General features: G+C 44.0%; 6 protein-coding genes across 8 annotated transcripts; 2 read left to right on the forward strand and 4 right to left on the reverse strand.

Annotated features, from left to right (window-relative positions):
- The first annotated feature begins 136 nt into the window (after positions 1–136).
- LOC108049906 lies at positions 137–1,251 on the forward strand. Its single transcript, XM_017131304.2, has one exon. The coding sequence runs from the start codon at positions 195–197 to the stop codon at positions 912–914; it is 720 nt and encodes a 239-aa protein (XP_016986793.1). The 5' UTR covers positions 137–194; the 3' UTR covers positions 915–1,251.
- A 115-nt stretch (positions 1,252–1,366) lies between these two features.
- LOC108049905 (protein Wnt-5) lies at positions 1,367–4,830 on the reverse strand. Its single transcript, XM_017131303.2, has one exon. It carries the CDS (start codon positions 4,508–4,510, stop codon positions 1,883–1,885), a length of 2,628 nt encoding a protein of 875 aa, XP_016986792.1. The 5' UTR covers positions 4,511–4,830; the 3' UTR covers positions 1,367–1,882.
- A 991-nt stretch (positions 4,831–5,821) lies between these two features.
- On the reverse strand, positions 5,822–12,309 carry LOC108049935 (scoloptoxin SSD14). Its single transcript, XM_017131341.2, has 4 exons — positions 12,059–12,309; positions 7,193–8,398; positions 6,377–6,617; positions 5,822–6,306 (listed from the first exon to the last, which is right to left on the reverse strand). Exons 1-4 carry the CDS (start codon positions 12,061–12,063, stop codon positions 6,019–6,021), a joined length of 1,740 nt encoding a protein of 579 aa, XP_016986830.1. The 5' UTR covers positions 12,064–12,309; the 3' UTR covers positions 5,822–6,018.
- Positions 12,310–13,477: 1,168 nt separating this feature from the next.
- On the reverse strand, positions 13,478–16,214 carry LOC108049853. Its single transcript, XM_017131193.1, has 3 exons — positions 16,108–16,214; positions 15,038–15,507; positions 13,478–14,489 (listed from the first exon to the last, which is right to left on the reverse strand). The coding sequence occupies exons 2-3, from the start codon at positions 15,444–15,446 to the stop codon at positions 13,840–13,842; spliced, it is 1,059 nt and encodes a 352-aa protein (XP_016986682.1). The 5' UTR covers positions 15,447–15,507; positions 16,108–16,214; the 3' UTR covers positions 13,478–13,839.
- Positions 16,160–20,883, forward strand: LOC108049849 (histidine--tRNA ligase, cytoplasmic). Of its 3 annotated transcripts, none has more exons than XM_017131188.2 (6): positions 16,160–16,435; positions 18,010–18,256; positions 18,327–18,542; positions 19,265–19,693; positions 19,759–20,379; positions 20,442–20,883. In XM_017131188.2, exons 2-6 carry the CDS (start codon positions 18,071–18,073, stop codon positions 20,646–20,648), a joined length of 1,659 nt encoding a protein of 552 aa, XP_016986677.1. In that variant the 5' UTR covers positions 16,160–16,435; positions 18,010–18,070; the 3' UTR covers positions 20,649–20,883. The 3 variants fall into 3 exon arrangements, with proteins under 3 accessions (XP_016986677.1, XP_016986679.1, XP_016986678.1); XM_017131190.2 differs by having other exon boundaries at positions 18,134–18,256; XM_017131189.2 differs by lacking the exon at positions 18,010–18,256 and having other exon boundaries at positions 16,162–16,435.
- A 682-nt stretch (positions 20,884–21,565) lies between these two features.
- On the reverse strand, positions 21,566–23,276 carry LOC108049851. The gene has a single exon (XM_017131191.1). It carries the CDS (start codon positions 23,200–23,202, stop codon positions 21,637–21,639), a length of 1,566 nt encoding a protein of 521 aa, XP_016986680.1. The 5' UTR covers positions 23,203–23,276; the 3' UTR covers positions 21,566–21,636.
- Positions 23,277–25,305: the final 2,029 nt, after the last annotated feature.

The following is a 25,305-nucleotide window of genomic DNA, read 5'->3' on the forward strand; positions in this document are numbered from 1 at the left end:
ATATATTTAAATGTTTTATTGACATTTGAATCTTTTTAAAATGTGTTTTTGCTAGAACTACTTAGCGCAACACTGCGTACGTAGTCACGTAACTAATTCTTACGTCGATTAAATCGCCTGTTATCGTCTAGCAACAATCGATAACTCCTGCATTGTTTACTTCTGGCGCAATTTAAATATTCATTTTATTAAATATGGTAACGCGGCAATTGCATTCCGCCATCTTCGGCACATGCGGCCTTGAGGAGGAGTCCCTGGTAGAGATCTCCGGTCCGGCGGACAGCGGCAAAAGCCTGGTGCTCCAGCAAATAATGGCCCACTGTTTGGCGCCCTACGAATTTGGTGGTCGCCAGTGGAGCGCCCTATTGATTAACCTCAGTCACAAGATTAACCGGGAATCCCTGACCAAGAGCATGACGACGGAGCTGAGAGCGTATTCCGACGGAGATGGAGGAGGAGCGGCAGCGGCACAGGAATCACCGCCGGAGGAGCAGCTGGCGAAGATTGCCGGAGAATGCGTTAAGCGCGTGCGATTCCTCAACTGTTTCTCCAACGAGGATGTACAAACTGCCCTAATCGATGCTCGCTATGCCATCATCAATGATCCCGACGTGCAACTAATTGCCCTGGACACACTCAGCGAATTCTACTGGCTGGACTGGCCCAGGGGAATGCAGAACTTGTCCAGATTCAAGCACTATCGGTTGTGGCAGGCGCGTCTGGAGAAGATCTGCAAGGAGGCCATCGTTTGCGGAATGTACACGGTGGACTCTGATTTCCTGGAGAACAGGCATGGTGACCAAGTGCCGGAGGTTCGATTAAACTACCATTTCAGAATGCAACAAATTCGGGGGCGAAACTTCCTAAATGGGTTGCCACTATCTTTTAGTAATGGGGTTTATTTAGATAGCTAACTAATAAGAAAAGTATACACCGAATTACTTACTGTTTAAAAAATTAGGAAGAACCTCAGAAACTATTAGATTTATATGATTATATGTTCGGGGAGTTTCGTTGGTCTGTCAGTTGCCTTTAGCAATGGCTTAATTGAATAGCAAGTACAAAGATTTACCCGATTTAGTCACTGTTTTATGTAAATATACACTATTTTTAGATATATTTATTTGTCTGTATGGCAAAGAAACTGTTGGACCAGAAAAATCTGAGAGGAGACGGTTATAAATGAGATGCAAAAAGCATTTCTGATCTGAAGGTTCCACTCCGGGATATCAGAAACTATTTAAGCTAGATAAATAGGCTGTTCTGAGCAAAAGAAACACAGATTTGAGAGTGACCCACGATTAAACGATGTTTTGCATTTAGTAAATAATATTTATCAGGACTTAACCATGAAAACACCTCAAAGTTGTTTAAAATTGGATTTATTTAGATAACTACCAAGTCAGAAATCTATACACGCATTATTAACTGTTTTTATGTAAAGGGATCTCGGGAACCATTAAAGCTAGAGAAGTGGGATGACTTATTCCATTCGTAAAATAATATTATCTTGATGAAAATGCTTAAAAGTTCCTTGAAATGATGTTGAAACCAACATTGTTTGCTTTTTTTAAAAAGAATTGCAAACCCTACCAGAATTGTACTTATAACTAATGATATCTAAAAACTATGCATAAGTAAACTAGTTTGTTTAGCAGTGTCCTTTTCTTAGCATTTTAAGAAGCAATATGTTTTGCAAATTAATACGGCGTCTTATGCCGATTCTTCTTCAACATATTTTGGTAGTGCTTAAAAGGCGATAAATTAGTAAAAATTATTAAATACAATCATTATTACTAAATGTAATTTCAATAAATAATTATTTTTTTATGGCTTAGTCACAAACATTAAGAAATTTCAGTTTTAACGCTTTTTAAATGCTCTATTTACATGTGTGTTCCTCGAGTACCTTCGTACAAACTTGGCATTTAACCTGGCAACACCAGTGAAATTTGCAACTGCAGCGTTCCTTAACTATAATGTTTTTCGTATTATAGCCCCGTCCACAGCAAAGTATGGCACAGCTTTCCAATCCCGATGAGTTCTTCTGACATAAACGTCCGTGTGTTCCCGGCCAATGGAGCATGTGGCTCGATCGACACCAGTCGGGGCTTTCATCCAAATAGATAAGATCGTGTGCTGTCGGTACCCTGAACTGCAAATCCTTCAACTGGAGCCGTCCGCGCTTGTTTATCTTGACCTGCGTAGCCTCTTCGTATTTCTCCCGCAAATAATCACCGATCTCCCTTATGGACGACAACTGCTGCCAGCACGTTATTAGACTGCACGATCCCGACACTCCGTGGCACTTGCAGGTGATGCGGGTCTTCTTAATCACCGCCCGACGTCCGGCCTCATTGTTGTGCAAATTCATGAGACTCCTTGCCTTGGCCGTGGACGAGCTGCGATAGAGTACCCCATCCTTGTAGGCCCCAAAGGCCCCATTCACGTCATCGGACTGCCTTCGGTTCTTCTTAATCCCTTCGCGTGCCCGTTTTCTTTTCACGCCGCGAGTCTCTCGATTGGTCTCCTTCTCCCGTGAATCTATAAAGTCGGTGGCAAATTTGTACGCAAACTCTAGATTATCGCCACATCCGCCCCAATTCCAATCGTCGTGCAGCTGCTTGGGTCGCGGTCCTCGCGAGCAACTGCAGGAGGCCAGTTGACCATCTCTACAGGCACGGGCTATGAAGCTAGTCGCGGTGGCAGCGGCAAGGGCGTATATAAAGGCCATTTCGGGGGCGGCCAGGCTTGTCATCGGGCCAAATACGGTCTCGTCGTTCGTGGTGCTGCAGTTCCAGCGGCGGTTCTTGAATTGAAACTGGCATTCTTGGATGGCCGCTCGGGCCCCGCGACTTATGGCTGGCATAACACTGGTGTGCTTCACACACTGCTTCTTCTGGCTGTTGCTCAGGCCGTAGGCGCCATAGCAGTTGCTCGGATTGAGATCAATCCTTTCGAAATATGCATTCGCATTCGTTGTGACATTGTAGTTGTCATTGTTTGGGGAGGACGCTCCACCGACATCTGCCGATGCCATCACAACGTCGTGTTTAAAATAGTCCGTTACGGACGGGTTTTCCATGGACACTTTGAAGTAGTCCGACTTGGTTTTTCTACTGGGTCCGCCTGCGGGTTGCGAGCGTTCCACTCGCGAGAGCAGTATGCCATCCGATCCCTCAGAGGAATGTACTTTGAATGAGTCGGGGATCTCAATGGATACGGCAAATCTCCGAGTGTTATTAATTGTCTGAATGAATGGCTGGAATGGGGGCTGTATATACTCGGATTGGCCTCGGAACCACTCGTCCCGTTCCCGCTGCCTCTGTTGCTCCTCCCGCCGCCGCTGACGAATGCATTTCGGGGACTCGGGATTGCGCAGGCACGGAGGACGCTTGGTCGTGCGCTGCGGTGCGCCCGCCTTCGGAGCGTTCACCGTGGTCTGGACTGGTTCTAGGGCGGCCGTGGGCGTCGACGTGGACAATGTTTCGTTGAGCAAGAGCACCTGGGGCTCACTGGGATTGTCCTTGCCCCTGTTGCCGAGCACAACAGAAGTGTCCGTGGTCTTGAGCTGGGATTGATTATTCCCAGTCTCCTCGTTCTGGTAGTAGCCACCACTCGGCTGCTGTCCCGGGGTGTCTGCCCCCTTCGGAACCTTTCGTGTTGGCGCTGCAATGGGTGCAGAATACTGATGGATGGGCCTTTGGGGACGCTTTGCGTTCGTGGGTGAACTGCCCGCCGACGATTTGTCCTTGTCCTTCTGCAGACTGGGGAACTTGACGAACTTCGACTCAAAGTTGGAATTGGTCTGCGTCATGTTGTGCAGGAAGAGTATGTGCTTCTTCAAGTCGTCGATATTGGAGGTGGGGTCCGCCTCCAGTTGGGCCATTGGCGCGGGCACACGTTGCATGTCGGGGGGCACGAAGGTCTTGGTCGACTTCAAGGGCAGCGACGACGGAGTGGGGGCCGTGACCACCCAGCGGGGATCGGGGGAGGAGTTCTTCAGGGCCATGGGCACGATAAACTTGCGATCCTCGTCGGTCAGACTGGCGGGCAGGCCGTTCTCGTCAGTGTCCTCGTCGAGGAGGATGATCTGCTTCTGGTCCATCTCCTCCTGGATCGGGTGAATGGGGCGCGAGGTGATGTTCGGCCGCTTGGTGAGGTCGGCCTTCACAAACCCAGTCTCCGAGTCGCGCAGGTCCACGGGCTTGATGAACGTGCCCAGCTTGCGGAGGCCCTCCTGGTGCATATTCACCGTCTCATCCTTGGTAATGTTCAGTGGCACACTCGTGTTGGCCAGCTGCTCCTCCTGCTTCCCAAACTCGATGAACGGCGACTTCAGGCCGAGACATATCCATGTGGGCACGCCTTGCAGACCCGCCGCTCCAGCAGCTCCAACTGCTCCAGCTACTCCGACTGTGGCACAAGTTGTCCATTGTGATGCTAAAAGCAAAACACATATTGCACGCAACGGCCACAACAGAAAGTGCGTATTTTTAGAGCAAATCATTATTATTGTTATTTTCCCTTCGTTTTGAGGAGTGAAAAATGAGTTTTTTGGTCGATTCAAGCCCGTTCGAGTCCACGAATCCGTTTTAGATGTTGCGTTTGGCTGCTGATTGTGGGTTTCCAGTTGATGCACTCGCAGAGAGTTTGTAGCATAATAAAATGAGAACTGGATTTGTGCATAGTATGTATGTATACAATCAACCACAACCGGCAACAAAAGGCAACCGCGACGCAGTATGGACCACCCTTAACGACAATTTGTAAACAACTGAAGAACTCGTTCCGCATTTAAGTCTTTCGTGGTACAAACGCAGTCCAAAATGTTGCTGTCTGCGAGCAACCACCATCACCACGACCACTTATACATATTTTCATTTTGTAGAATGTTGTGCAACATGTTGAGAAGGCTCGTGAGTTCTAGGGATGGGAGCGGATATCGATAGTCTATCGATTTTTGTAGGTGTCATACGATACTAACAAAGTATGCCATGATTGCTATATTCTGTTTTGATCTGTTATTGGAGCTTATTTTTCCACACCTTTAATTAGATAATTTTAAGATTAAGCAACGTAAAAGTCTATCCGATAGTATCGATATATTGCCGTTGACAACGGTATTTTTCGGGGTCTAACAACTGACACTTTAGTTTTTCATTTGCTTTTATTTAAACTGTACATTAGTTCATGTATTAACTCTTGAATAATATATTTAATATCGATATTGTGTCGTTGAGAACGGTATTTTCCAGAGTTTCAAAACCGACAAGTGATTTACTTTTCATTTGCTTTCATCTAAAAACTTAATTAAAATGAATTGTTCATTTTTTAGGAAAATACTTTAACTTTTTACATTTTTATTTTTGTGATAAATAAAGAAATACAAATGTTTATATATGTTCGATAATATCGATATTTTGACGTTAAGAACGGTATTTTTTTAGGGGCTTAAAAACGGACAGAGTTAATGACTATTTATTTTTTACTAGATTTGTATTAAAAAGCATACTAATACATGATTATTTTTTTTTGTTAAATAACTCAATTTCTGAAGCCACTTTTACTTTTATAATAAATAATATATATAGAAATCTTGTATCTCAAAAATATTAATGAAGATATTTGGCGTTATTTAACATAAATATTTTTAATTTTCTCTGCTTTAAAAACGGCAAGTGGTTATTATTTTCCAACTGTCATTATATAAATAATATTTAAATTCATGATTTATTTTGATGGAAGAACCCATCAGGCGTTACAATGCAAGTTATACGGGGTTACACATGTTAACTATAATTAAATAGAGCCAAGTAAATACTGTATCAAAATAAAAATCCATTTATTTGGCTATTTGGGCAATCACAGCCTGTTATGTACATAAAACGAATTTTCGACGGTACTCTCTATTCGAAATACTGCTAACGATTATTTACAGGGCTTCCACACGCCACTTACGGACTAGGCTAAATAAATAAAATCACGGAATCAGGACCTCATCACGGGAGGCCCGATCTAATGCTGCATCTTGTTGGTTTTCGCCAGGGTGAGCGAGCTGCCGATGCGACGGCGATCGTAGAAGGGCTCCGGCTGCTCCAGAGCTCCAATGGCGGTCACTGCGGCGAAGCTGGACCCGGCGGGCTCCTCGTACATCACATGGCCCACCTGCTGCAGGTAGGAGGTGATACTCTCGTCCACCTCGTGCTCATAGCTCACGCGCATGGGAGCCAACTGGTGGTGCAGACGGCCATTGTTCACCGCCGCCGTTAAGGATTCTCCGCGGAGCAGGTACTTCATGATCACCTGGCAGAGTTACAAAATTTCATTTCAAAAACTGATCTCCACCGGGGGAAGGTAACAACGAACTACTCACAGCTGCCACACTGGTGGTGATGCGAGTGCCACCTGCTGCTCCAACCAGCAGACGCACATTGCCATCCTGGTCGACCACGATGCACGGACTCATCGAGGACATGGGCCGCTTGCCGGGATAAATGTAGTTGGCCGGCGAGGCGGGCACCCCGAAGCCATTGATCACGCCCGGCGTGGAGAAGTCGTCCATCTCGTCGTTCAGGATGATGCCCGTCTGCGGAGAGGCCACCTTGGAGCCAAAACTGCGGAGGAGTAACAACAAATTAATACCATAAACTCGATATATCCATACCATCTATAAGATAAACTACGATTTAATACCTTATTTAGTACATATATCCAACAATCAATCTGTCATTGATCATGGATTGTTTCTTTTTGTAATATTATAAGCTTACAATTAAAACTTCTCAAAAAACTAGCAAATTTTAAGCTATTAGATTTCTATTTTTAGATATACTTATATTACAATGTACATAAATAAACCTGTCACGGTTAACAATGAACAATAAATACCAAATAACAAAAATCAATGGATATAATTTAATTAATAATCTTTGAAACGGATTAAAACTTTACAGAATTCCATGAGATAACGTTATTTTACATTTCCGACTCATATTATTTTTTATGTAGCCAGTTAAGAAACTTGCCTCTAATAAGAAATAACAAATTAAGAAGTTAATAGGAACTAAAAGACTGCTAAATGCAACCAAATCGATTAGAATCTATAAATCGCAAGGTTACTAGAGCATTACAAATAAAACAAAACCACATAATAAATGAAGTTTAAGAAGAAACAAAACTATTTACTCACTAGTTATTGATGGTGCTGGTAATGGAGACGGCATCTCCATTGGTGGCCAGGACGTTCATGTGGGCGGTGCCGTGATCCGCCTCTATGGTGAAGTTGGCGCCGTAGTCGAGATAGTCCTGCGAAGTGTGGTCGTCGTGGATCAGCTTCCTGATGCTCTCCAGGAACTCCGGCTGCAGCATCTGCTCCAGCGTGGCATTGATGGAGGCATTGCTGACGGGATCGGCGTAGAGATCGCCCAGATTGGTGCGCTGTCCGTAGGCGTGCTTGAAGGCCTCCACGGCCCGCTGCCAGTAGACCTGCTCGTCCTCCGTGTGCAGTCCGGCCATCAGGTTCAGGATGAAGGTCAGCACTGGCCCGCTGCTCGGCATGGGCGTGGAGTAGAGGGTGTAGCTGTTGCTCACGTGGGCCGCCACGTGGCCATCGCTCTCCCAGCGGACCTTGTAGTCGCGCAGGTCCTGCTCCGTGAGGGTGCCGTTCATGCTGCGGATGTCCTCGATGAACTTGCGACCCGTCTCGCCGCCGTCGTAGAACTCCTTGGCCCCGTTCTCGGCAATCCTCTCCAGCGTGTCCGCCAGGGCGGGGCGCTTCATGTAGTCGCCCTCCACGAAGGGGTCACCGCTTCCATTAAGGAACACGGCGGACAGACCGGGATCCGCCCGGATATTGTCAATCTTTTGCTGGATGGCAGAGGCCAGATAGCGGGACACCACGTGGCCCTCTCGCGCCAACTTGATGGACGGCTCGAAGAGGCGCTTCCAGGGCAGGATGCCGTAGCGACGGTGCATCTCCCAGTAGCCCAGGATCTCGCCGGGCACAGCTCCCGCCCAGGCGCCCGTGATCTCCGACTGGCCCACGAACATGTCCTTGTGCGCGGACGCCGGTGCCGATTCCCTGGCAATCAGGGTCTCCACCTTGCGAGTGCTCCGCGAGTAGATGACGGCCACGAAGCCCCCGCCAATGCCCATGGAGTGGGGCAGCAGCAGTCCCTCGCAGAGGAGCGTGGCGATGGAGGCGTCCACCGCCGAACCGCCGTCGGTCAGCACATCGCCCCCGACGGCGGCGCATCCGATTCCGTTGGACACCACCGCGCCGCTGATGTAGCGCGCATCCCGATCCCGCAGCCCGAAGACCAGACCCAAAGTCAGGGCGGTCACAATCAAGGCCGCCAGCAGCAGCCACAGGAAGAGCTTCTTGCTCCACACTAACCTGCAAGCACACAAGCAGAGAAGATCATCATCAGCTAGTGATCAGCCATCAGCCATCTGCCATCTGCGATCTGCGATCGCCATCAGACCCTCGAGACTGAAGAGTTTGAGAACCTGGTCGAGTGGAGCGGTGGCGGCGCTGCCGATTAGCTTTGATTTGCACGCCGCTATCGGAACGCCGAACCGAACTGTCGAGTCATCTGATTGCAGTCAGCTCGAAATAGGTGATACCCTGCTATATTTGTTGTCCCTAATAACAATAAATATCTCGATCTATTTCTGAACAAGTCTTATTAAAAGACTGGCACAATACGTCTTTATAGCGATACGAGTATTAAAATAAACAAATACTTATATAAAGATGATATAACAATACATTGTCTTGTCTAAACAAATTCTAAAACAAAAAAATGTTCACTATAAATTAATATAATAAAAACATCAAATAGTACCAGTCTTAAATACAAATTATTTAAGAGTTATAATGCGATCCGCAAGGTAAACAAAAAGTTTACAATATGGATAAGATAAAAATTAAGCGTTCTGTACACCTTTAATATGCCAACTTGATAATAAGGACTGTAATCTATGGCCAGTTAAATCAAATTAGCCGAATCATTCCGTTCGATCTATCTGGAAACGCAGTGAATGAAAACAATTATCTTAAGATTCGGTAGCTCTCCTATTATAAAAGCCCTATCTGTGGGGAATGAACGATTGCCCTGTGCTCTGGAGTGTCCCATGACGAAGGGATTTTCTGTTGTCCATGGCTGATCATGTCCATGTACACGTACTGGAGGAGTCCGGACATACCTTCTGTCCGAATAGAGAGTGGGCCCCATGGAGCCTTATCTATATGGGAGTGCTCTTCGATAGCACCCTGCCCATAAAAATGCCAACCCATTTGATCGTAAAACTTGAGCGCTATTAACAAGCGATTTTCTATAATTAACGTAGATTTCTGGGGGGGGGGAAAGTCGCAAATACTTTGAATTAGTGCCTGTCACGGCCCAAAAACGCGTCCTCGCCATACATACGTGATCACAAATTTGTTGTTCTAATATTTCAGAGCGATACGATCGATTATCGCAACCCGTCTGCAGATTAAGATCCTCGAGGGGCACTTTCCAAAACCGCTTTCGCTGAATCATCCTACAGCCCAACCAGCTTGATCTGCATATTATGTGGCTATGTCGTTAACGATAAGAGCCATCGATTCATTCACATTTCCTTCACTGCCCTTACGTTACGCTATATCTATTGAGTGGCTTTATGGCGTTCGGTAGCATTCTAATGCCTCCAATTGATCGGGCACCGCCAACAGGTGCAATAATTGCTGATTGGTCCTGCGATAAGCCAGGCGGTTGGGATTAAAGCCCCTTTATCCGCCTTTATCAAGGTGGGCTTTTTTGGAATGCCAAAGTCGAGAAACTGTAAAAGTTTATGGGAATGGTAGTTGTACCGAAAAAAAAAATATATATATATTGGGTCCACAAAATAGTTATATGTGTGTGTGGGGGCACTTGACTGTGAAGCGATCTTTAAACAACTGATAAAAAGTGATCAAATTGTTTACGGACCTGAAGTGCGAGCTGTTATATGGCTGAGTACTTGAACGGGATCAGTTGGCTTTGCCGCAAGTTATACAGAATATTATATATATGCATTTAAGATAAAAGAATTAATAAGTTTTTCTGGTACAACAACAACAACAACAACAAAAGTGATCACTAAAGACACTTTTTGGATGCCCTCTGATAAGATACAATTTGATCTCCAGTGGTATGCGGTATGGAAACATCTTTTAATTACAGAATCTATCACTGGGGAGATCTCTGCCACGACAGGCCAACAGTTCCAATCAGGGAACACAAAGCACAGTGCCATTTATCAGTCTACTCCGCATATGTGCCCCGTCATCGAAATGGTTTCGTGTCTGCCCGGAGCAGTCGAAGATAAGTCTGTGGTGACGTTGCCGGGAGGAACGAAAGTCATCCTTGGCCGATTGGCAGGTGTAAATAAAGTGCCGGGATAGTACGGATAGTACGGATAGTACGGTTCGGACGTCAGCTGATAAATAGGGTTTTTGATTCACGGCCATTCTCACCGATAATTGCGTTGCGGTTTCAATGGATTATGCAAATGCCTGCAGGGGTCACGGGGGTTTTTTCGCATACACTTGTAGAAACCCGTTTTTAAATCGTGTTAGCTATTAGCGTCCAACGAAAATAGCCAGCAAATCAATCCCCTAATTGTCGAATCCAAAGGCAAATGCTCTACGGGTACCCCATAAATTCTTTCAGAAGTGTTATTCCAAAATGTAATCGCGTCATATCCATAAAACAGAGCTGAATGAACGCTCTCAAAGAATTTGCGTGCTTTTTCTTTGGCCCTCATAAACTTCATTCCAGTTATGGCGGGCCATATCTTAGCCATGTACTATATCTTATGGGGCGTCGTAAAGCGTGGCAATTAAGCGCTAAACCGCTAATTGCCGACATTTGACAAGATTGATAAACGGTGAACCCATCTAAAGAATGGACTTGCGCCCAACTCTGGATATATGACGCATTTGAGGTCCTAAGACTAGTGGCACTTGCGGAAACGGCAATCTTTCCACCACCCAAAAACGATATCGTATAGAGCAATTTAGATCACATAGTTGAACCACAAATCAATACTCTTAATTACCTAATAGTATCGTGCGAAGAAGCCTTCAATTACACTGCTAATAGTCATATTTGCTGATTTATCTTATCTGTCACGATCTTGGTGCTTAACCAATACTAGAAATTTACTGACTTGCGAAAACCGAATGTGCCAACTAAATTTATGGGTAAAGCAGGTAAAAAGTCTATGTTTCAATTCTTCTTTTTTTCACACCTTTGTATGTACGTCAAATGCTTTATGTGACAAAATAATGTGTTTTACTTCGTTGTTGCTGGCGTGCATTTATATTTACACAAGTGAAATAATGATAATTTATCGGTTCTGTGACGATGTTTCCTACGCAAAAACGTGTAAAATGTTTGCAATTTTATGACTGGCGGAACTAAAAATGATTGAATTACAAACGAAAAGGAAAAATAATTTCTCTATTTATCTACCTTTAATGTATAATTTGGCCCGCTTTGTATTGTGATTAAATAGTGTTTTCGACTCGCTTGATATTTGTACAAGTGAAATGTCACAGTTTGTGAGTTGGTCGATTTTAATTGCAGCTAGCATATAAAATCAATATAGGGTATGCCATAAATGACATATAGTTTTACTTTGAACTTTGATATTGAAAAGTCTGTATGTAGTTTATTGATGCAGAGATTAAGATAATTAAAAATTGTGTAATGCATTTGTTAAAATTCAGCTGGCATATAATATCTATATAGGCTAAGCAATAGATTGTATAGAGTATTATTTTGTTCACTCTAACATTGCTATTTTTATAAATTTAGAGATTAAGATTGTTATACATTGTTTTTTGCATATGTTGAAATTAAAAATGACTAGTTATTTGAAACTTAACACACTGGTCGACGTTTAGGAGGTCTTAATTATATTTTTTTTCTGTAAGATCTGTGTGAACATAACTCCTAGTGGTTCGAATTACAGAAGTTCGACAGTAATCGGTATTGTATCTCCCGTTGTTTGTCACCATTCTTACCTCATTTTACGTGATTGGCACAGCGATTTGTATATATTTACAAGGAGGTAATATTTATGAGCGAAACCGTCAAAAGTTAAAAGCCTTGGCCAAAAAACACCGAAACACAGAAAAACAAAGTTTCAAAAGCACGGAAAAAAATATTAACAACAGATGAAGAAGTGATCGGCGATTTTTGAGGCCAATAAAGTTCCGTTCGATTCCAGCAGCTCCCGCCTGCGAGCACCACTTGCGATCGACTGATGGTGCTAATCCGACCGAGCTCCAGCACATCGGCTCTCTTTCGATGCTAACTGTATTCCCTGCACACGACCCATCGAAAGAGCGAAAGAGATAGCGCTGGAGCGGAGGAGCATGTGGAGCTGCGGAGCGTGACCAAGAGCGGGAGAGGGAGAGCGCAAGTGAGCGAGTGAGCCCGAGCGAGCGGTCGGCTTTGAGCTTGGCCGCCAAAGCTCGGGCGGCAAGGTAGCGACCCTGACGCATTGGAAAACGGCTGGAACTCGAAAAAAATATCACCGATTCGCAAATATCGTATCGATTTTATAGGCCACATTCGATATGTCTACCGAAATACCACAAAAAACAGACAGAAAGCCAGCTTCGAAGTTTACATATATACCTTGCAGGTATTACAAAAATTAAATATTATTTAAATATATTTTTATTCGTTTCTAGTCGTCCGCAATGCTGATCAATAATATTTATATTTTTTAGGGTCGGAAATATCTCCTTTAGTACAAGCTTTTGACTTAAAATATAATGCCCTATGGCTTCAAAATTCAACCAACATTTTGACAGAAAAACTTTTGTATAACTTAACTTATAATTTATTTTATATCGATAGTAAATACAATCCGTTATTTTTTAAATATTAATATATTAAACCAATAAAATGTCTATTTGTTATATCATTGATGTTATTGATTAAATCAATGAAATTCATCGAAACTAATTATTTTGATCTAATTTTTCTGGCAAACCTCGCTGAATCAAATATTAAAATTGATCTGTGACTTAAATGTTGAGATCAATTTCAATCTTTGCTAATGTTTCGTTTTCTTTTATTCCTGAAGTTAAAAATATTATTAAGTGCCTTGTGGTTAATTTAGTAATTTTAATTTAGTGCTCCGCATTTCACGGAGCATCTATAAAACTATATTTATATTTTTATACATTTTTTGGAATTGTGTTGTTAAACCCTAATTATGCCAATACATAAAAACTGCAATGTGACTGACTAAGGATGAAAATATAGCGAGATAATCCAAATGCTAATTAAGATAAATAACTAAATTAATATCAAATTTTCTTCGCTCTTCAAAAGCTCAAGGCATCATCATAAGTTCAATAATCATAAATCGGGGTCAGCAAACAGCAAATTCAGAACATAATAAAAGGGTAGATGTGGTTAGTTTTTCCCTCACAGATTATTTATTTGCCCGATTTATAAGTTACAGGTTTTCAGAGAACTTACGTTACGTACCACGATTACCTTTAATCATGGAATATTATTTCTACTATTACTAGACTACGCCCACGCATTTGAAAACTTTCAATTTAGCTGTAATTGGCCGAAGTAAATTGAGTGTGACAATTCAACGCTAGAATGATTGAGTGTTGACTAGAGCTAAGTCTCCTTATCTTGATTCCGTTTCTCGTAGTAAACCTATACCTTACAATTTATCTATTTTTTAAGCTATACCTTTTAAAAGTCTTTTTGTGGTTCTCAGAAGCAAGCGTTGGTTCTGTTGGCTGTGTCGTCCGATCGATTCTGGACCAGATTAGCGCCAGCGCTCTGACATCGCCGACGCCTGCATGATGGTCCTGTGGAGCAGCTGCGGCAGCAGCGGAGGCTTCGCGATGTTGGTGGAGCTGTTCCCGTTCCCCTGGACACGATGGGAGTGCTGGGAGCAGCGCTGGAAGCTGGGCAGCGGCGCCTTCTTCTCGTGGGCCAACTCCGTGAAGGCCAGCTTGCGCCGCTGCTGCGGCGGGATCTTCTTGCAGTGGCACAGCTGATGGATGTGGAGCGTGCGCTCCAGATCGAACTTGCGGTCGCAGAACTTGCACAGATTGCCGGCGGTCAGGGTGGTGCTGCTGTCCCGCTGGCGCCGTCCCCGGAAGCGGACCTTGAAGTCGTCGTCGTGGGTGTGCCGATGGGCTCCCAACAGCGACCGGATGTGGAACTTGGCCCCGCAGACGCCGCACGAGTAGCTGGGCAGCTGGTGATGGTCATGGGCGTAGCTGCTCAGCGGCTTCAGCTGCAGCCGCCCGAGCTCCCCATCCTGACCCTCCTTGGCCTCCTCCAGGAGCTGGTCGGGCCTTGTCGTCCCGCTGGAGGTTCGCTGGGCGGCCAGCAGGGCGGCCATCTCTGCCGCCTCGGCCACGTAATCCCGGGGCGTAAGGCCATTGCGCCGTGGAGACTCCAGGTACACTGTTCAAAAATAATAGTTTCAGGTGAGTGTTCAAACGCAAGCTTAGTTTAAATAAAAGAATTGAATCCCTTTTTTCTAAAACTTCCTGGCTTAATATAAAGCGACTATTAACACTATTAATATATCTATCTATTAAACAATTGTAACTAAGCTAAATTTCTACATACCTATTACAAGATTAGTTCCAATACCCTCAATATGTCATTTGATATTGCATAAATTCAGACCGTTACTATTTAAATGCTAAATAAAAACCTTATATTTTAGAGCTACTATTTAAAATGTCTAAATCCTAAAATATTACATTTACATTATATACTCTTCAACATTTCTTATGATATTGTTTAAATTCAGACGTGTTCGTGAAAACTGCTATCTTATGCTATCTAATGGCCCCATATTTCATAGGCATATAATGGAGTATGAAGTGTTACTATCAGATGAACCTGTATCTAGTAAGGGATCACTATACCAAATTTAGTGGCCATAGCTTTGCTAATTCCCAAGATCACATAGTACACTACCATCCAAACCCCGTGGACGTTACCATTGTATCCTCCGCGTGTCCGCTTCTCGTACTTGTCTGTTTTCTCGTGAAAGCTCGTTTCCTCGTCGACCGTTGGCTTGGGTGGCTTGGGAGGCACCGGGGGCTTCTTGGAGTGCTTGCGTCGGTGGACTACATGGCCACCATGAATTGCATGCCCGGCTGTTCCGCCGACCCCTGCTCCGCCCACCCCCACTCCGCCCGCACTCCGCTTTCCCGGACGGGAGGGGGCGTTGGCCCGGTTCGACTCGGACAGGTAGATCAGCTTGCGCTCCACCGCCTTGCGGGCGTTCTCCACCTCCGCCTCCGCAAAGTCCTGCGGCTGAGTCCTGGAACGGGCGTGGACGTGGGCGTGGGTGTGGGCGTGGCGCTTGCCACGCTTCACTTTTGTGGCCTTTTGGGACTTGTTCATCTCGCGTGTATGTGTTTTGATTTGTAGCTTCAGCTCGATATCAGTTGGTGTGTAACAAATTCTGAATTGGAATGTTAGAATCCCCGAATGAAGTTAGTTACAAGGTGTGCTGGGAATGTGTGATGCCCCAGAAATTAGTTCTTACTTTTAAACAAAAAAGGTGTAATATTTATTGATAAATATTAATAGGATTATTCAAAAGCATTAAATAAAATTATTTCTTTCTTTCTATTCGACTTGCTTATATATATTAACAGGAGTAATTAAAGTATTAAATAAAATGGTTTATTAAAATGGAAAATATTATTTTTGAAACTTTTTAAAGCCAACAGTCGACTTTCAAAAAAGCAATTTATCGATAGTAAAAGCGATTTTGTTTCTCTTAAAAATGTATTTATATATATAATATTTGCCGAAAACATTTATGATTAAGGAAATATCTTTAAGATTATTTAAAACAATTAGAAAATAACATTTCATTCAGGTGCTCTACACCAATATTTAATAAAAAGTTTTTGACGAAATACAACAGTTCAGAATGGGAATAGTTTTGGACGAAATACAACTGTTTGGAATGGGAATAATAAGAAATAATAAAAAAAAATTTTAAAAGTAAAATAAAAATCTTTTTAATTTTAATGGGAACCGTTTGACACATTACCCAAGTTTAGTTCCATGGTTTGAGTCCACGGTTCGTGGTATTTTCCTATTTGCTTTTGACGGTCACACCGACCACCGCGTGCAGTGAACCTTTTTTTCTGCCAGCGCAGAAAAAGCAGCTAAAAGCTGAAAAAAACAGCACAAGTCGCCGTGTCGAGACGATTGAAACGCGCGCCCGCCTTTTGAGAGGATTGTCAACCGTTTGCCGTTTTTATTTTTGGCCCCGAATCCAGAATATGAGTGATACGCGTGAGCAGATTCTGGAGCAAATCAAAGTGCAAGGCGATCTCGTCCGTCAATTGAAAACAGCGAAGGAGTCGAAGGAGAAGGTCAGTTTTAAGTTCCACTTCCAGTCGCCCCTTCCATTCGCCCCCCTTTCCAGTGCCATCCCCCTTTATGTGTGTACAATGGAATAAGTGAAAGAATAATTGTTGCTGTAATTTCTGGAGATGCTTTCGTCATCAAATCAAAAATCAATCCCATATTTCATCAGATTCAATAAACACACTCATGCTGCGCTGGCATTTGGATTTGTTCAGTTTTTGTTTGTTTTTCCTGTGTAATTAGATTGCATGCAACAACAGAGGAGTAAAAGAAAGAAGTTAAAAGAGCGCGCAGACTTTCACATTTACATTTGCACGTTCGTGCCACTCTGTTGTTATTGTTGTCTTGCTCTGGCCAACGCAAAGGGCACAGCTTCATTTTTGCGCTTTTGTGCGTAAGTGTTCTACGTAGTGATGCCAACAATCGATTTTTAAATATGGCTAAATTAAAAATTACCAAACTTTAACTTCAACTTTGTGTAAACGATATAAAACTAATTAAAAAGTATTGTTTCAAGTCTTGTTTTCTTAAGTCTATGCATATTTACTCCATAATTATCTTATCTGAAAATCCTGTGTTATTTTGTTGGGTTTAAAAAAAAACATACCTGAGAATGTTGTTTCTGAAATACCTTTTATAGTTCTTGTTTCAATACTGTATTTATTAACGATGCATTCAAGCATGGTAGAGTCTGTCAATAACAAAATTAAGCTCCTAAATAGCTGACTTGGCAACACTGTTTGTGTGTTCTATGACCGACTGACTGACTAAGCAAAAGACTGGTCAAACAGGAGGCATGTACAAAAGGCACATGGTGGTTATAGCGATTATATCAAAAACCTGCTAGACCACATCCGATCCGAGATATAATAACTGCAACATGTGATTTAGGCTATAAGGAATTCGCAGCTTGCAGGGTTGCCACCACTTGCAACTTTGAGTTTCCGTAGTATTCTGTTTTATTTATTTATTATTTTTTTTATTGATCCGCACCAAATTGAGATCTGTTTTATTTTTAAATTTCCATACTTATTTAAATCATAGAAATCCTTTCTACTTTATTTTTTGTTTATGATGCAATGGAATTTATAGTAATTTTAAAACCAATTTTTAAGAAAAGTATGCAACATTTTTAATACGAAAATGTTCTTAATTGTTTTAAATAAAGAAGTGTGTTTAATCATTAAATGTACCCAATTTTGGAATTGTAATTGGTGGAAACGATTGTGTGAGTGCGTTTTAATGACTACCAAGATCAGCTGTCTAATGAAACTCTATCTGTGTGCGTGTGTGTGTGAGAGAGTGTCCTTGAATTCTTGAGCTTCCAGCTTTAATTAAATCGCGTCACTTTCCTGTTGTTTGCGTTTCAAGTGCCAAAAAAAAGTGTTAAAACTTGTTTCCATAACGAGAAACATCAAAAATTCAGCGCTGACGGTCAATGGAACGCAATATTGAATTGTTATTATTATTTGTGGCTTCAGTTGCACAAATACACACACACTGACACACTTCATTTCTTCTCACCAACACAAACTAGATGTATAATAAGCAAGAATTATTGTTGTTGTTGTTTAATTAGGTTTGAAAAGTTGCAAAAGAAAGTTGTTGCGAAAAGAAAATTAGCAAACAAAAAAAATCACATGTTGCGTTCAATTGGCCGCCAGTGGCGCTGTAGTGCTGCGTTTCAGTGTGCAACGTTCCAGACGGCGCCCTCTGGCGGCGGGCGTGCCAACTCTTCCGGCGTTCCAGCCCAACAACAACAACAGCCACAAAAACAACAACAAGCACAAGAACAACAACAACAACAACATGAGCAACTGCCGCAGGTTAGCCACTAAGCATATTAGCATGACCTCTTACCCCATTGTAAACTGTGCCCCCAATCCTCTATTGCAGATCGATGAGGAGGTCGCCCGCTTGCTGGCCTTGAAGGCCAAATTGGGTGGGGATGCCGCTCCCGCCAATCAGAAGTTCACTCTCAAGACACCGAAAGGCACCAGGGATTATGGACCCCAGCAGATGACCTTGCGCCAGGGTGTCCTGGACAAGATCATCCAGGTGTTCAAGCGCCACGGCGGCGAGGCAATCGATACGCCCGTCTTTGAGTTGAAGGTGAGTTTATAATGGGTTTTATTGGATTGGATGGGCGGGCAAGTAGATTCAAAGTAGGTTATGTATGGTTCCTTACGTAGATTATGTAATTAAATAACCGGAATAACAAATAATAGAAAAGGATCCTGAAACAATGTTATTGGTTATACTACAAGTATTGCCAGGAAATCTAAATTTTGGATTAAATTAAGAGTAAATACATTTGTACATGTATGTGTATTGATATGGTATTTAAATGTTTATTAATAGAAATGCGATAGCACCAAGCTATGCTCAACTTAGGTGATAATTCAAGTACCTTGAATAAGTATAAGTACACAGATTTGTCTTCCTAAAACAAAGAGATTCGCAGACTAACTAATCATTCACTAATTTAAGAAAATATAAATTCCTACTTTTACGGCAATACTATTCTGATAATCACCAAAGTAATAACAAAGTTTACGACTCCCGTGTTTAACATATTTTTTTTTAGATCTTGTTTTATTTTTCCAAATACGATCTCATCAAACAAAAGAAATGCTAAGAATAAAAACAAGTTTATTAACTGGTTATGTCCAAGTATTGCCTAGTTTTTGAGAGAATTAAATGTCTAACAGTATAGTAAAGCTAAGGTCAAAAGGTTTTGTATTAAGAAAGTCCTAAGGTTCTGCCTCGAATCCATATATCTATTGACAATATACTAAGTACCCTGACTAATTCCCATTAATCCATTGCAACAGGAAGTGCTAACGGGCAAGTACGGCGAGGACTCAAAACTGATCTACGACCTGAAGGACCAGGGCGGGGAGATCCTCTCGATGAGGTATGACTTGACCGTACCGCTGGCCCGTTACCTCGCGATGAACAAGATCTCGAGCATCAAGCGCTACCACATCGCCAAGGTGTACCGCCGCGACAACCCGGCAATGACAAAGGGCCGCTATCGGGAGTTCTACCAGTGCGACTTCGACATCGCTGGCACCTACGATCCCATGCTGGCGGATGCCGAGTGCGTCAAGATCGTGGCGGAGATTCTGGACACCCTGGACATCGGGGACTATGTGATAAAGCTAAATCACCGCCAGCTGTTGGACGGCATGTTCCAAGCGTGTGGAGTGCCGGCGGAAAGTTTCCGCACCATCTGCTCGGCGGTGGATAAGTTGGACAAGGTGGGTGCCATTGCTGGAAAATTTTCTTCGTAGCCTGTATAATATTAATATATCTGTTTTTTCAGTCCCCTTGGGCGGATGTGCGCAAGGAGATGGTTACGGAGAAGGGCCTGGACGAAGTGGCGGCGGATCGAATTGGCGAGTACGTGCGACTAAGTGGCGGCGCCGAGCTGGTGGAACAGCTGCTGGCCGACGAGAAGCTCAAGGCTGTGCCCAATGCGGTGAAGGGTCTGGAAGGCATGCAGCTGCTCCTCAAGTACTGCTCGATCTTTGGCCTGGATAAGCGGGTTAGCTTCGATTTGAGTCTGGCCCGTGGCCTGGACTACTACACCGGTGTGATCTACGAAGGTGTGCTCAAGGGGGAGTCCGCAGCCGTGGGATCTCCGGCGAAGACATCGCAGCAGAACGGAGAGCAGGCGAACGAGCCGGCCACCGTGGGATCCGTGGCTGGAGGCGGTCGCTACGATAATCTCGTGGGCATGTTTGATCCGCGGGGCAAGGCAGTGCCTTGCGTGGGCGTCTCCATTGGCGTGGAGCGCATCTTCTCGGTTCTGGAGGCACGGGCGGCTGCCAGCGGCCTGAAGCTGCGCACCAGCGACGTGGAGGTGTACGTGGCCTCAGCCCACAAGGGGCTACATGAGCAGCGACTGAAGGTTCTGAACCAACTGTGGGACGCGGGCGTAAAGGTGGGTTCGACCTCGATCTTTGAGTATTTACGCTAACACTCCACACTTCTCCCTCATCACAGGCGGAGCACTCTTACAAACTGAACCCCAAGCTGCTGGGCCAGCTTCAGCACTGCGAGGAGCACCAGATTCCACTGGTAGTGGTCCTCGGGGACGCGGAGCTGGCACAGGGATTGGTGAAGCTGCGTGAGGTGACCACGCGGCAGGAGACCAACGTCAAGCTGGAGGATCTGGCCGCCGAGATCCGGCGACGCCAGCAGGCCGCCTAGGCTGCTTTTTTTTTATGACACTGATATTAGCAACAGATAACGCTCCCGCTCCTAATTTATGAACCATCCAGCATCGAAGTATATATTTTTTTTCCTATTTGTACGTTTTGTATTTTTGGTGTCCTGCCGGAGGCGCCGCGTGCTACTATGCTTAGGTCCACAGTGTAACCATAGGAATCATACCAAAATGAATGCTAAAAAGAAACAAATAAACGCTAAAGCGACTCGCATTTAAGCCGGAAATTGTTGTTTTTCTAGGGCTCATACTTTTGAGAATCTGTTTACTATAACTCTATGCTTGGAATATTGCAGAGTATAAGTAGTTATTTATTGAGAGATAAATGTGTGCCTGAAAGTATACCTTGAAATTACCCATTCGATGCCATATTGCTTTATACTTTCAGGCATTTGCACTATTCTTTATGACCATACAAACATTGATTTGAAATTATGAACTGGTGACCCAAAAAATACTTTATACTTTTGGGCTTTCCTTTTTTTAACCCACAATGATTTCCAATACATTCTAGTCTTAAGATGTATATAGCTAATATCCTATCAAAAACTCTAATGGCCGTCTGATCTCTTGCAGAACTTTGAGGCGGAGTACCAACCCACCGGTCAAGATCGGCGTCAGCATAGGGATCGGGAGGCGGAGGAGCAGCGCCGGGGAGCAGCGTGCGGGGCCGTCTGAAGCGGTGGCCAGCATGCCGGAGACGCTGCCCGCGACTGCGACTGCGACGGTGACGGCGTCGAGCCTCGACTGCACCGTGGCGGTGCTCAAGGTGCCCACGCCCACCCTACAGCTGCCGGAGGTGTGCAATCTGCAGAGCCTGGGCCTCATCATGGAGCCCAACAACATTAACCTCGAGCTGAACCCCGCCGCCCTTGTCCCGCCCGCCCTGGAGCCAGTGGGATTCAAGGTAAGTGGAAAGATTTTACTTGAAATTTGGGTCACAAGGAATGACGGCGATAGCGGAGTTAGGGATCACCACCGGCGGCCCTTGCTTTGGGTGATCAGGTACATGGGTCGAGCGGTGCCCGACTTCTCCGATTCGAGCGGGTTGATCATGCGGCTGGAGCTGGGGACCTTCCTCGGCTGCTGCTCCGTTTCCGTCTTCAGTGCAGAGGTTTCCGGCGGCATCTTCACTACCATGCCACCCTCCTCGCGCACCTGTTCCGCTTGATTGTCTAATATTAGCTCCTCCTCCGTTTTCATTATCCATTTGATTGCCAGCATCAGGCGGTCCAACAGGAGCACCATTGGCTCATCGATAGTGGGGCCCAAAATCAGGGGTGCGAATTTATCCGGATCCACGTAGGGCCCGCCGGAAAGTGGAGGTTCCTCCTGGTCGGTGGAGAAAAACTGAACGATGGAACGTAGGAAACAGCGCAGAGCACAGCGGAATTGTTCCACGGAGTTAGGAGAATCCTTTTTAACTTCCTGAACGCAGGGCTTAGGAATCCCGTGGGCACTGGTGAACGGATTCCGGCTTAGCCAGTCCACATCCGCGTCGTCGCTGTCCTCTGATATCCAGCTGTAGTTGCAATATGATCTGTTTTTATTGTCCCGAAGTTGGCGCAGTTTCCCCAGTTCTTCGAGGTACTGCATCAAATTGTCCTGGTTTTTAACCAATCTGGAGAACAGCACCAACTGTTGATCCAGCCGCTTCAGATGATCAATTTCGCTAAGAGGTTTTTCCTCCTCCGGCTGGGACTCCTCTATTGGCTTCACCTGGCTGGTCTTCTGGTGCTTATCGTGCTCCACTTGCCTCTCCTGGTAATCCACTTGGAGTTCTACTTGCGGTTCCCCTTGATGTTCTCCTAGGGGTTCTTCTTGGTGTTCCTCTTGCTTCTCCAGCATCTCTGTATTGTCATCGCTGGCCTCGATGCAGTCGTCCTTGGAGGCGAACGTTTTCCTGCTCGGAAATCTTTTAAAGTCCTGGTTGGTGCAAGAGGATTTAATGGGTTTGGGGTTCCAGTGGAGTAGCCTCACATAAGTTTTGCTCTTGTCCAAACAGGAGGACCTAGATTCTTCCATGAAGAGCTTGGGATCATAGGTGATGTTATGGCCGCCCGTGGCGCGTTCTTCTTTATTAGCGGTGACGGTCGAGGTGGGTTCATCGGTGTCCTCCATGAAATCATCCTCTGGAAAGCCGACCGCCACAGCCCGCCAAGATTTCCTACAGTTATGGCTGCACCTAATCCTTACGCCTTGCCTCACGGGATGATCGGTTCTTTCCGTGTGCGCAATCTTGGGAACCTCCTTTGCCAGAGACTTCTGCTCGTTATCCCTCAGCTCCTCCTCTTGTACCTTTTCCTCTCGGATTTTCACAACGCAACCATGCGGCTTGTCCTTCTCTCGGAACAGATGCCGCAGGGTCTTCTTCACATTACGCGGATTCAGAGCCTTCTGAGGATCCGAGGAGACATACAGTAGGTACTGACCAGCTGGATCCATGGCTGCAAAGCGATCATTGGAGGGATCCATGTCATCGACCGGCGCCTGGGCCGCCAGTGTCCTCAGGATCTCCGTGTTAAAGTACTTACTCATCTTGTGGTATTATATTATTGAGGTCTGGTAATTTCTGTTTACAAAAAGTTTTGAATGGGATTGACAAATGACAAAAACAATTTTTTTAAGAGTACTTGATAACTAGATAGCCCAGTTGTTTACACTTTTAGCCTTGTAAAAACTACCGAAATATGTTCAGAAATATCAAAAAATCATAATAGTTGGTTATCGAGATCACCAGTCAGATACTGGGCCAAAAATTGCAGGTCTTGGTAACTAAGCTTGATAATTAGGATCGGGGTCACCAAGCCATGTATGCCACATCCTTTATTTCCCTTTAAAATTGTATTATTTTTGTCTGATAACCATCCACATTTTCCCACTGTGTGCCGCTTTTGGCATCTCTTAATTTAATTATGCACAGCAGAGAAATGTCAAGCGGTTCGCGGCTGCTCATCGCCTCGTTTTTACACTCGAACTGAGTCCTGATTGAGGCTGTCCCCGCATTTCTCATGCTTCAGTGCGTGCAATTTGATGGCAAGGTGCCAGGGTGGGGGGGGTGGTGGGTGGTTGGTCTGTGGGCGGTGCGGCAGGGTGGGGGGGGGGTGGACGCTCCTCATTCAAATGACCCAACGCAGCGGAGGACTGATGCTGATTCTGACAGGCGCCGCCACAGAGATCTCTGCCGGCTAATACAGTTTTAATACGAAATTTCATTTCGTTTCAACGATTGTCCAACAATTTGTTGTTGCTGCTGTGTCTCTGGTGCTGCCGCTGACATGTCGCTGCGATGAATTTGAAGGTTGCCAGGGGTCGCACAGTGGGCTGGCATGGGTCAAATATCGAGCAAAAGTCACCGGTAGACGACCTTGCCCTTGAGCCAAAACCATATTAACCCTTAAATTTATGTTTAAATATATAATATATTTCGTATAAAACTATTTAATATTTTTGTAAATTTTTCATATTTATGTAAACCGATTGCTTTTACATTTTTAATTAATCGAAATGACTTGAACAATTTTACCAATGTTTTATTTTTATTGCTCTTCAATCTTTAGGTGTAATATATTTATGAGTTAAGTTAAAAAGTTAAGTTTTAAAAGTTCCCTCTAAAATACTTTTTAAGAATAAATACGCTCATTTATGATGGAAAAATTTCACATAAAAACCTATATCCATCTTGTTATTTTAATTAATACATTTTTGATATTCAATGTTTTTGGAATTACAAATAATTTGAAAAATATTTTTTTTATTTGTTCTACAAGGCAAATCTTTTAAGTGAGTGCGTTACTCATAATTTCCATTTTGTTTTATTATAAGGAAAGGTGGCAAAAAGTATGTTATCACGAAAGCTTTTTATTAAAAATTTTAGATTATTTGATATAAATAAATAATAGCCTTGATAAGGTGAGATACAAAAAAAAAAGAGTATCTAAAATTAAAAAAAAACTCATAGTAAGGTAAACTGTGTGATTTTGTACACATTTTTTTAAGAAGATGACTTCGGTCAAGTAATAAATTTTAATATATTTAACCAAGTAATGTTCCACTGTTCGGAAGGACTGCCGGTGGTGGTGGTGGTGGGATTGCAGTGGATTGTGTTGGGCTAGGATTTCGAGGTTTGCCCTTGGTAGTTCGGCCTGAACCCCGTGTGCATGTTTCGTGTGTGCAGTGATTTGTTGCAGGGGACTGGCGAGAGGGTGCACTTCAGAGGGCGACTGATATCATTCAATGCTTCTAATTTACGGATTAATGAAGGCGCAACTTTACATATGGAAATGCTCGCTGCGCCGCGGCGATCGTGGGAAGCGATTAGAGCGGTGCGGTGGTTTGGTTTAGATTGGTTCAGTTTGACTTGGTGGTGCGAAGAGAGGTCCCTTTTAAAATCGACCGTCGCATTGGCATTGATGGATTGCCCCATAAATTTGTGATTTGCTAAGCTCGACTGCCATTTTCCAGTCCAGTCGATCACAAAGTTAATGTCTATGAATATTTATGGGAGGTGTTTAATTTCGAATGTTTGTGGGAGTGTGGAAAAGTCAAACTACATACGTATTTCCCTCGGTCAGTTTGAGGTCAGATATTTAATGTATTTTGGCATTGGTCGAGATATAAATGTCTATTAATTCAGCTCAG

This window comes from Drosophila rhopaloa, unplaced genomic scaffold (genome assembly GCF_018152115.1).
Source record: "Drosophila rhopaloa isolate 14029-0021.01 unplaced genomic scaffold, ASM1815211v1 contig_3, whole genome shotgun sequence".
Taxonomy (NCBI): Eukaryota; Metazoa; Arthropoda; class Insecta; order Diptera; family Drosophilidae; genus Drosophila; species Drosophila rhopaloa.